The 12,359-nt window shown below is 42.5% G+C and overlaps 1 protein-coding gene across 1 annotated transcript in view; it reads right to left on the minus strand.

The window, feature by feature from the left end:
* The window catches only part of LOC139584323 (SH3 and multiple ankyrin repeat domains protein 2-like), a 190,660-nt gene that overhangs the window by 88,246 nt on the left and 90,055 nt on the right, over positions 1 to 12,359 (minus strand). Inside the window, exon 12 of the mRNA XM_071416020.1 lies at positions 7,484 to 7,805. Within this exon, the coding sequence (XP_071272121.1) occupies positions 7,484 to 7,805 (322 nt within the window). The remainder of the gene's footprint in view (positions 1 to 7,483; positions 7,806 to 12,359) is intronic.

Genomic DNA, 12,359 nt, shown 5'->3' on the forward strand with positions numbered 1-12,359 from the left:
ATCTTTAAGTCATACCACAGATTCTTAATTGGATTGAGGTCTGGGCTTTGACTAGGCCATTCCAAGACATTTAAATGTTTCCCCTTAAATCACTAAAGTGTTGCTATAGCAGTATGCTGAGGGTCATTGTCCTGTTGGAAGGTGAAACTCCATCCCAGACTCAAATCTCTGGAAGATTGAACCAAGTTTCCCTCAAGACTTTCCCTGTATTTAGTGCCATCCATCATTCCTTAAATTGTGACCAGTTTCCCAGTCCCTGCCGATGAAAAACATCCCCACAGCATGATGCTGCCACCACCATGCTTCACTGTGGGGATGGTATTTTTTGGGTGATGAGAGGTGTTGGGTTTGCGCCAGACATAGCGTTTTCCTTGATGGCCAAAAAGCTCAATTTTAGACTCATCTGACCAGAGTACCTTCTTCCATATGTTTGGGGAGTCTCCCACATGCCTTTTGGCGAACACAAAGCGTGTTTGCTTATTTTTTTCTTTAAGCAATGGCTTTTTTCTGGCCACTCTTCCCTAAAGCCCAGCTCTGTGGAGCTTTACAGCTCCTTCAGGGTTATCTTTGGTCTCTTTGTTGCCTCTCTGATTGATGCCCTCCTTGCCTGGTCTGTGAGTTTTGGTGGGCGGCCCTCTCTTGGCAGGTTTGTTGTGGTGCCATATTCTTTCCTTTTTTTAATAATAGATTTATTGGTGCTCCGTTGGATGTTCAAAGTTACGGATATTTTTTAGAACCCAACCCTGATCTGTACTTCTCTACAACGTTGTCCCTGACCTGTTTTGAGAGCTCCTTGATCTTCATGGTGCTGTTTGCTTGGTGGTGCCCCCTGCTTAGTGGTGTTGCAGACTCTGGGGCCTTTCAGAACAGGTGTATATATACTGAGATCATGTGACAGATCATGTGACACTTAGATTACACACAGGTGGACTTTATTTAACTAACTGTGTGACTTCTGAAGGTAATTGGTTGCACCAGATCTTATTTAGGGGCTTCATTACAGAGGGGGTGAATACATATGCACGCACCACTTTTCAGTTTTTTATTCTTTAGCATTTTTTTGTAAGTATTTTTTTTCACTTAATTTCACCAATTTGGACAATTTTGTGTATGTCAATTACATGAAATCCAAATAAATTCAAATTACAGGTTGTAATGCAACAAATTAGGAAAGATTGGCAAGGGGGATGAATACTTTTGCAAGGCACTGTATTTATGTAAAACAAGAACAGGATGAAAATAGGTCCTCCACAGCAGCCAATGGTTGTGTTTGAGTATTGTCATAATGAGCATTGTCATAATGAGTATTGTCATAATGAGTAATTTTTTTATCTACTGCCATGCTGAGGTAAAGAAAATATGAGCGTCCATCATCATCATCATCCTCCTCAGAGCGGATATGTAACACTCACTGTCATGGAAAATAATTTCTTATTTTTAGGATATATCCGCTTTTCATGGAAATAGGTACAAAAAACTATAGACTAAATGGCCTATACTTGTAAACTTTGTTTGATAGTTATATATGTAAACCTTGAGAGGAGGACTATTATCAAGTATATTTCTGAGACAGTATAAGCATTTATTTTCCATGGCCTTGATAGAGAGAGCAAGGTTGAATCGTGTTTGTCCATGCAGACAGCAGTACTGTAATAGCAACCAACAATTATCACATCACATATGAAATACACTACAGTTGTTGGTCTGCAGTTAGAGGATATTATCTAATATACTTGGAGTAGGCTAGCTAGTAGCTGAAACACATATGCACCATACTGTAGTAATGGCCTTAGCAACCACTCCTGTAACTAGGGAGGAAATAGCAGTGTTCCATTTTAACTGCTGCACTCCAGTAACGGTGCCAGTAATACTGTATTAATACGCCAGTAACGGTGCCAGTAATAATGTATTAATACGCCAGTAACGGTGCCAGTAATACTGTATTAATACGCCAGTAACGGTGCCAGTAATACTGTATTAATACGCCAGTAACGGTGCCAGTAATAATGTATTAATACGCCAGTAACGGTGCCAGTAATAATGTATTAATACGCCAGTAACGGTGCCAGTAATACTGTATTAATACGCCAGTAACGGTGCCAGTAATAATGTATTAATACGCCAGTAAGGTGCCAGTAATAGTGTATTAATACGCCAGTAACGGTGCCAGTAATAATGTATTAATACGCCAGTAAGGTGCCAGTAATAATGTATTAATACGCCAGTAACGGTGCCAGTAATAATGTATTAATACGCCAGTAACGGTGCCAGTAATAATGTATTAATACGCCAGTAACGGTGCCAGTAATAATGTATTAATACGCCAGTAACGGTGCCAGTAATAATGTATTAATACGCCAGTAATGGTGCCAGTAATAATGTATTAATACGCCAGTAACGGTGCCAGTAATAATGTATTAATACGCCAGTAACGGTGCCAGTAATAATGTATTAATACGCCAGTAACGGTGCCAGTAATAATGTATTAATATGCCAGTAACGGTGCCAGTAATAATGTATTAATACGCCAGTAACGGTGCCAGTAATAATGTATTAATACGCCAGTAACGGTGCCAGTAATAATGTATTAATACGCCAGTAACGGTGCTAGTTATAATGTATTAATACGCCAGTAACGGTGCCAGTAATAATGTATTAATACGCCAGTAACGGTGCCAGTAATAATGTATTAATACGCCAGTAACGGTGCCAGTAATAATGTATTAATACGCCAGTAACGGTGCCAGTAATAATGTATTAATACGCCAGTAACGGTGCCAGTAATAATGTATTCATACACCAGTAAGGTTCCAGTAATAATGTATTAATACGCCAGTAATCAGTAATGGTGCCAGTAATAATGTATTCATACGCCAGTAATCAGTAATGGTGCCAGTAATAATGTATTCATACACCAGTAAGGTTCCAGTAATAATGTATTCATACACCTGTAAGGTTCCAGTAATAATCTATTAATACACCAGTAAGCAGTAACGGAGCCAGTAATAATGTATTCATACACCAGTAATGTGCCAGTAATAATGTATTCATACGCCAGTAAGCAGTAACGGAGCCAGTAATAATGTATTCATACACCAGTAATGTGCCAGTAATAATGTATTCATACGCCAGTAAGCAGTAACGGTGCCAGTAATAATGTATTCATACACCAGTAATGTGCCAGTAATAATGTATTCATACGCCAGTAAGCAGTAATGGTGCCAGCAATAATCTATTCATACACCAGTAAGCAGTAACGGTGCCAGTAATAATGTATTCATACACCAGTAAGCAGTAACGGTGCCAGTAATAATGTATTCATACGCCAGTAATGTGCCAGTAATAATGTATTCATACACCAGTAAGCAGTAACGGTGCCAGTAATAATGTATTCATACACCAGTAATGTGCCAGTAATAATGTATTCATACGCCAGTAATGTGCCAGTAATAATGTATTCATACACCAGTAAGCAGTAACGGTGCCAGTAATAATGTATTCATACACCAGTAATGTGCCAGTAATAATGTATTCATACGCCAGTAAGCAGTAACGGAGCCAGTAATAATGTATTAATACGCCAGTAACGGTGCCAGTAATAATGTATTAATACGCCAGTAACGGTGCCAGTAATAATGTATTAATACGCCAGTAACGGTGCCAGTAATAATGTATTAATATGCCAGTAACGGTGCCAGTAATAATGTATTAATACGCCAGTAACGGTGCCAGTAATAATGTATTAATACGCCAGTAACGGTGCCAGTAATAATGTATTAATACGCCAGTAACGGTGCTAGTTATAATGTATTAATACGCCAGTAACGGTGCCAGTAATAATGTATTAATACGCCAGTAACGGTGCCAGTAATAATGTATTAATACGCCAGTAACGGTGCCAGTAATAATGTATTAATACGCCAGTAACGGTGCCAGTAATAATGTATTAATACGCCAGTAACGGTGCCAGTAATAATGTATTCATACACCAGTAAGGTTCCAGTAATAATGTATTAATACGCCAGTAATCAGTAATGGTGCCAGTAATAATGTATTCATACGCCAGTAATCAGTAATGGTGCCAGTAATAATGTATTCATACACCAGTAAGGTTCCAGTAATAATGTATTCATACACCTGTAAGGTTCCAGTAATAATCTATTAATACACCAGTAAGCAGTAACGGAGCCAGTAATAATGTATTCATACACCAGTAATGTGCCAGTAATAATGTATTCATACGCCAGTAAGCAGTAACGGAGCCAGTAATAATGTATTCATACACCAGTAATGTGCCAGTAATAATGTATTCATACGCCAGTAAGCAGTAACGGTGCCAGTAATAATGTATTCATACACCAGTAATGTGCCAGTAATAATGTATTCATACGCCAGTAAGCAGTAATGGTGCCAGCAATAATCTATTCATACACCAGTAAGCAGTAAAGGTGCCAGTAATAATGTATTCATACACCAGTAAGCAGTAACGGTGCCAGTAATCATGTATTCATACGCCAGTAATGTGCCAGTAATAATGTATTCATACACCAGTAAGCAGTAACGGTGCCAGTAATAATGTATTCATACACCAGTAATGTGCCAGTAATAATGTATTCATACGCCAGTAATGTGCCAGTAATAATGTATTCATACACCAGTAAGCAGTAACGGTGCCAGTAATAATGTATTCATACACCAGTAATGTGCCAGTAATAATGTATTTATACGCCAGTAAGCAGTAATGGTGCCAGCAATAATCTATTCATACACCAGTAAGCAGTAACGGTGCCAGTAATAATGTATTCATACACCAGTAAGCAGTAACGGTGCCAGTAATAATGTATTCATACACCAGTAAGCAGTAACGGTGCCAGTAATAATGTATTCATACGCCAGTAAGCCTGCTCACCCGACTAAGAGGAGGCATGTGAGGCAATCACAACAACTCATTATACGGCTGAACACAGACTGAACAAGGGCTGAACATGGGCTGAACGAGGGCTGAACATGGGCTGAACAAGGGGTGAACAAGGGGTGAACAAGGGAAAGCAAAGGGGAGAAAAGGTCACATTTTTATAGGATCACTTGTGTGATTTCTGTCATTTTTTGATTCAATTTAGATTAATTTCCTTTTACGTTAGCAGTGAGTAATTGGCATGGCCCACTTACTGAGCATGCTGTGCTCTCCATAGACCCCCCTGCTAGGTGAAGAGATTCACACACACACACACACACACACACACACACACACACACACACACACACACACACACACACACACACACACACACACACACACACACACACACACACACACACACACACACACACATAGAGAAGTATACGGTACACAAGTACACACACACACACACACACACACACACACACACACACACACACACACACACACACACACACACACACACACACACACACACACACACACACACACACACACACACACACACACACACACACACACACACACACACACACATAGAGAAGTATACGGTACACAAGCACACACACACACACACACACACACACACACACACACACACACACACACACACACACACACACACACACACACACACACACACACACACACACACACACACACACACACACACACACACACACACACACTTTCTCTCTAAATACAAAGGAAGAAAGCAGTTTAGCAGCAGACATTTTGAATAACCACTACAGTACTACAGCTGTATAACCACTACAGTACTACAGCTGTATAACCACTACAGTCCTACAGCTGTATAACCACTACAGTACTACAGTACTACAGCTGTATAACCACTACAGTACTACAGCTGTATAACCACTACAGTACTACAGCTGTATAACCACTACAGTACTACAGCTGAATAACCACTACAGTACTACAGCTGTATAACCACTACAGTACTACAGCTGTATAACCACTACAGTACTACAGCTGTATAACCACTACAGTACTACAGCTGAATAACCACTACAGTACTACAGTACTACAGCTGTATAACCACTACAGTACTACAGCTGTATAACCACTACAGTACTACAGCTGAATAACCACTACAGTACTACAGCTGTATAACCACTACAGTACTACAGCTGTATAACCACTACAGTACTACAGCTGTATAACCACTACAGTACTACAGCTGTATAACCACTACAGTACTACAGCTGTATAACCACTACAGTACTACAGCTGTATAACCACTACAGTACTACAGCTGTATAACCACTACAGTACTACAGCTGAATAACCACTACAGTACTACAGCTGTATAACCACTACAGTACTACAGCTGTATAACCACTACAGTACTACAGCTGTATAACCACTACAGTACTACAGCTGTATAACCACTACAGTACTACAGCTGTATAACCACTACAGTACTACAGCTGAATAACCACTACAGTACTACAGCGACCATGGTCGTTAACATGGACCAAAAAGGATCTCTACTCAAATATGGTGGTACATTAGGGTGACAATGACAGATGTGCACTATTCTAAAAGATATTAACACAACACAAAGAAGTTGCAGAATCCATACACATAAACCGAGGGGGCTGTAATTTGTCCCCTATTCCCTATATACAGTAGTCATGCACTACTTTTGACCAGGGCCCTGGTCAAAAGTAGTGCACTATTTAGGGATTAGGGTGCACAACCTCAACTCATCCCAACACAACAAACCCTCCCCTTCCTCTCCTTCTCAATCCTCCAGACAACTGTCTAAAACACAAACGTCCACTCCAACATCCACACCATAGATCCCTTTCCTGCAATCAAAATACCTAGCGTTATTCATATTTTTCATAATTTCATAATTAATAAACCAAATATGCCGAAAATCCGGTGTCCAACGGTTTTGTTTTATTTCAGTCTCCTGTGATGTTTATAAAGTGTGATATTGGGATGCAAACTCAGAATTGAATACACTTCATCTGACATGGAACAAGTGTCTTCTTTTTTTAAAGCCCATAACCCTGTGTGTGAGGTGTATACTTTTGTTTCAAAGTAGATTTGTTTAAGGCTACCAACAAACACTCTGTGTGACCCTGATTTAGCCCACTGCAGTAAAAAGGTTAAGAGAGACTGATTGGACCGACCGTTGAGCACGTCTAGCATCTCATGGGTCAACATCCACACACATCCATCCACACACATCCATCCACATCCATCCATCCACATCCATCCATCCACATCCATCCATACACATCCATACACACACATCCATCCACACACATCCATCCACACACATCCATCCACACACATCCATCCACACACATCCATACACACACATCCATCCATACACATCCATACACACACATCCATCCACACACATCCATACATACACATCCAGAGATGTACAAGAGATTTATACCCGCAAGAGATGTATACCCGCAAGAGATGTGTACCCGCAAGAGATGTGTCAATGTATAATTCAAATTCTGGTTGGTGACTGACCTGGGCTGGCGCTGGGGGACCTGTCTGGGTGTCTCCTCCCCCAGGCGCCCCAGGGAGGGCGAGCGTGAACGGGGAGGGCGGGGAGCCCCCTTCCCCATGGTCCTGACTGTTCCATTGGGGCTGGGCATCTGCTGCTGCTGGGGCCGACGGGGTGACAAGCTACGAAGGGGAGAGTGGCTCGGCGAGGGCAGGGGTGACCGGTTGTTCACGTTCAGGTTGTTGTCGCTGTTGGAGCGTAGGAGCATAGACCGTGGAGCAGCTAGTGTACTCCGTGGGGCCTGCTGGCGCCGGGTGGGTTGGGCCGGCGCCTCCTTGAAAGGCACTGAAGGGAGGTATGGAGGGAGAGAGGGGGGGATTAGAACAAGTTTCAACACAGAGAAATATTACATAATTTGTCATTTCATCATTTCATTATTGTTCCTCCAAAATAAGCTGGTTGAATAATAGAATAAGTGGTATTTCTCTCTCTCTCGCTCTCTCTCTCTCGCACATGAACCCCCCCCCCCCCCCCCCACACACACACACACACACACTGCTTATTTGGGTTCAATAGAGAACCAAAGGTAGTCTCTAACCTTGAGGTATTAATAACTATAATTGAGCCTTAGTGGAGATGCAATGAGAGCTCCTAACTAGCTGGTCTCACAGGCTCAGAGCAGGCTGCCTGGCTGCCTGGCTGCCTGGCGGAGGAGGAGAGAACTTCTATTCAACTCAAGCTATAATAAGAGCCTTGGTGGAATTCCCCTGCGTTTGATGCAGTGCTCGGCTCACACAGCTGAAGCATGATTAATGATGATGTTTATTTCTCCGCTGCCTACTAAATACCAGGGAGGAATAAGAGGCTTGTATACAGCAATATAGGGTTTAACCCAGAGATGATTGGCCACTGTGTGAGAGAGATGACACTGCTTTGGAAAAGAAAGCAACCGTACTGTCATAGGAGAAGGTTCTATAAAAAGGCCTCTGAAGAATACCTCTTCCAAAAGGCCTGAGTATGTGTGTCAGACTCTCAAATACACAATTTAAAGCGATAACCCCTCAAAACTGTGACTGTACCTATGGAATGCATCATACTATAGAGTAGGTCCATGCTGCATTGAGAGGAACGGTCACATGTCCAACCCCCAATGGCAGGTCCCACCCCCTCTCCACCTGACTCTCCCACTAATGCTGATATCTGGATGGCCTATCATCAACAGCATAGGCATAGCTAATTAAAGATTGGTGATATGTATGGATCTACATCAGGGGTTTTCAACCTTTTCTTGCCCAAGGACCTCCTCTTTGGCAAACCAGCGACCCAGGGACCCCCATCAAATGTTAGCAAAGAAACGTGTCTTATCATCAGGTGAATGATAATGGCAAGGAGAAGTAATCAACATTTTAAAATGAATAGATTTAGTAAATAGTATTTCGTTATTTTGACAGCCAATTAGCTAGAAAAGTAACTACAAACACATTTTTGCTAAGAGCAGCTGTTTAGCTGGTTAAACAAAGGTTAGCCATCTGTTGGCAAAAAATTATGTCCAAGTCAAGAAAGCTTACCAGTAGCCAGCAGCACTTGCCGCACTGGTAGACTATTGACTGGTAGCCTTGACTGGTAGCCTATTGACTGGTAGCCTTTTGACTGGTAGCCTATTGACTGGTAGCCTTTTGACTGGTAGCCTTTGACTGGTAGCCTTTTGACTGGTAGACTATTGACTGGTAGCCTTTGACTGATAGCCTATTGACTGGTAGACTATTGACTGGTAGCCTATTGACTGGTAGCCTTTGACTGGTAGCCTTTTGACTGGTAGCCTATTGACTGGTAGCCTTTGACTGATAGCCTTTTGACTGGTAGCCTATTGACTGGTAGCCTATTGACTGGTAGACTATTGACTGGTAGCCTATTGACTGGTAGCCTATTGACTGGTAGCCTTTTGACTGGTAGACAAAGACTGGTAGACTATTGACTGGTAGACTATTGACTGGTAGACTATTGACTGGTAGCCTTTGACTGGTAGCCTTTTGACTGGTAGCCTTTGACTGGTAGCCTGTTGACAAGTAGCCTTTGACTGGTAGCCTATTGACTGGTAGCCTATTGACTGGTAGCCTTTGACTGTTAGACCATTGACTGGTAGCCTTTTGACTGGTAGAATATTGACTGGTAGCCTTTTGACTGGTAGACTATTGACTGGTAGCCTTTGACTGTTAGACCATTGACTGGTAGCCTTTTGACTGGTAGACTATTGACTGGTAGCCTTTTGACTGGTAGCCTTTGACTGTTAGACCATTGACTGGTAGCCTTTTGACTGGTAGTCTTTTGACTGGTAGACTATTGACTGGTAGCCTTTGACTGTTAGACCATTGACTGGTAGCCTTTTGACTGGTAGACTATTGACTGGTAGCCTTTTGACTGGTAGAGTATTGACTGGTAGCCTTTTGACTGGTAGACTATTGACTGGTAGCCTTTTGACTGGTTGACTATTGACTGGTAGCCTTTGACTGTTAGACTGCTGACTGACTTACACTCATATGTTATCTGGTGTACAGTACAGTACAGTACAGTACAGTACAGTATAGTACAGTACAGTACAGTACAGCACAGTACAGTAGGCTGTACTCTCATATGTTCTCTGGTGTACAGTACAGTACAGTACAGTACAGCACAGTACAGTAGGCTATACTCTCATATGTTCTCTGGTTATACAGTACAGTAGGGTACAGTAGGCTATACTCTCATATGTTCTCTGGTTATACAGTACAGTACAGTACAGTACAGTAGGCTATACTCTCAAATGTTCTCTGGTTATACAGTACAGTACAGTAGGCTCTACTCTCATATGTTATCTGGTTATACAGTACAGTACAGTACAGTACAGTACAGTAGGCTATACTCTCATATGTTATCTGGTTATACAGTACAGTACAGTACAGTAGGCTATACTCTCATATGTTCTCTGGTTATACAGTACAGTACAGTACAGTACAGTACAGTACAGTACAGTACAGTAGGCTATACTCTCATATGTTCTCTGGTTATACAGTACAGTACAGTACAGTACAGTAGGCTATAGTCTCATATGTTATCTGGTTATACAGTACAGTACAGTACAGTAGGCTATACTCTCATTTGTTCTCTGGTTATACAGTACAGCACAGTACAGTACACTACAGTAGGCTATACTCTCATATGTTCTCTGGTTATACAGTACAGTACAGTACAGTACAATAGGCTATACTCTCATATGTTCTCTGGTATACAGTACAGTACAGTACAGTACAGTACAGTACAGTACAGTACAGTACAGTACAGTAGGCTATACTCTCATATGTTCTCTGGTTAAACTGTACAGCGCAGTACAGTACAGTACAGTACAGTGCAGTGCAGTATAGCACAGCACAGTACAGTACAGTAGGCTCTACTCTCATATGTTCTCTGGTATACAGTACACTACACTACAGTACAGTACAGTACAGTAGGCTCTACTCTCATATATTCTCTGGTACACAGTACAGCTCTAACTCCAAAACGTTTTGGGACACTGTAAAGTCCATGGAGAACAAGAGCACCTCCTCCCAGCTGCCCACTGCACTGAGGCTAGGTAACACGGTCACCACTGATACATCCATGATAATCAAAAATTTCAATAAGCATTTCTCAACGGCTGGCCATGCCTTCCTCCTGGCTACTCCAACCCCGGCCAACAGCTCCGCCTCCACCGCAGCTACTCCCCCAGCCTCCCCAGCTTCTCCTTCACCCAAATCCAGACAGCAGATGTTCTGAAAGAGCTGCAAAACCTGGACCCGTACAAATCAGCTGAGCTAGACAATCTGTACCCTCTCTTTCTAAAACTATCCGCCGCCATTGTTGCAACCCCTATTACCAGCCTGTTCAACCTCTCTTTCGTATCGTCCGAGATCCCTAAAGATTGGAAAGCTGCCGCGGTCATCCCCCTCTTCAAAGGGGATGACACCCTAGACCCAAACTGTTACAGACCTATATCCATCCTGCCCTGCCTATCTAAAGTCTTCGAAAGCCAAATTAATAAACAGATCACTGACCATTTCGAATCCCACCGTACCTTCTCCGCTGTGCAATCCGGCTTCCGAGCTGGTTACGGGTGCACCTCAGCCACGCTCAAGGTACTAAACGATATCATAACCGCCATCGATAAAAGACAGTACTGTGCAGCCGTCTTCATCGACCTGGCCAAGGCTTTCGACTCTGTCAATCACCGTATTCTTATCGGCAGACTCAATAGCCTTGGTTTTTCTAATGACTGCCTCGCCTGGTTCACCAACTACTTTGCAGACAGAGTTCAGTGTGTCAAATCGGAGGGCATGTTGTCTGGACCTCTTGCAGTCTCTATGAGGGTACCACAGGGTTCAATTCTCGGGCCAACTCTTTTCTCTGTATATATCAATGATGTCGCTCTTGCTGCGGGCGATTCCCTGATCCACCTCTACGCAGACGACACCATTCTGTATACTTCTGGCCCTTCCTTGGACACTGTGCTAACTAACCTCCAAACGAGCTTCAATGCCATACAACACTCCTTCCGTGGCCTCCAACTGCTCTTAAACGCTAGTAAAACCAAATGCATGCTTTTCAACTGTTCGCTGCCCGCACCCGCCCGCCCGACTAGCATCACCACCCTGGACGGTTCCGACCTAGAATATGTGGACAACTATACTACTACGTGTCTGGCTAGACTGTAAACTCTCCTTCCAGACTCATATTAAACATCTCCAATCCAAAATCAAATCTAGAATCGGCTTTCTATTTCGCAACAAAGCCTCCTTCACTCACGCCACTAAACTTACCCTAGTAAAACTGACTATCCTACCGATCCTCGACTTCGGGGATGTCATCTACAAAATAGCTTCCAACACT

Source organism: Salvelinus alpinus, chromosome 9 (assembly GCF_045679555.1).
Source record: "Salvelinus alpinus chromosome 9, SLU_Salpinus.1, whole genome shotgun sequence".
In the NCBI taxonomy this organism is placed as follows: domain Eukaryota; kingdom Metazoa; phylum Chordata; class Actinopteri; order Salmoniformes; family Salmonidae; genus Salvelinus; species Salvelinus alpinus.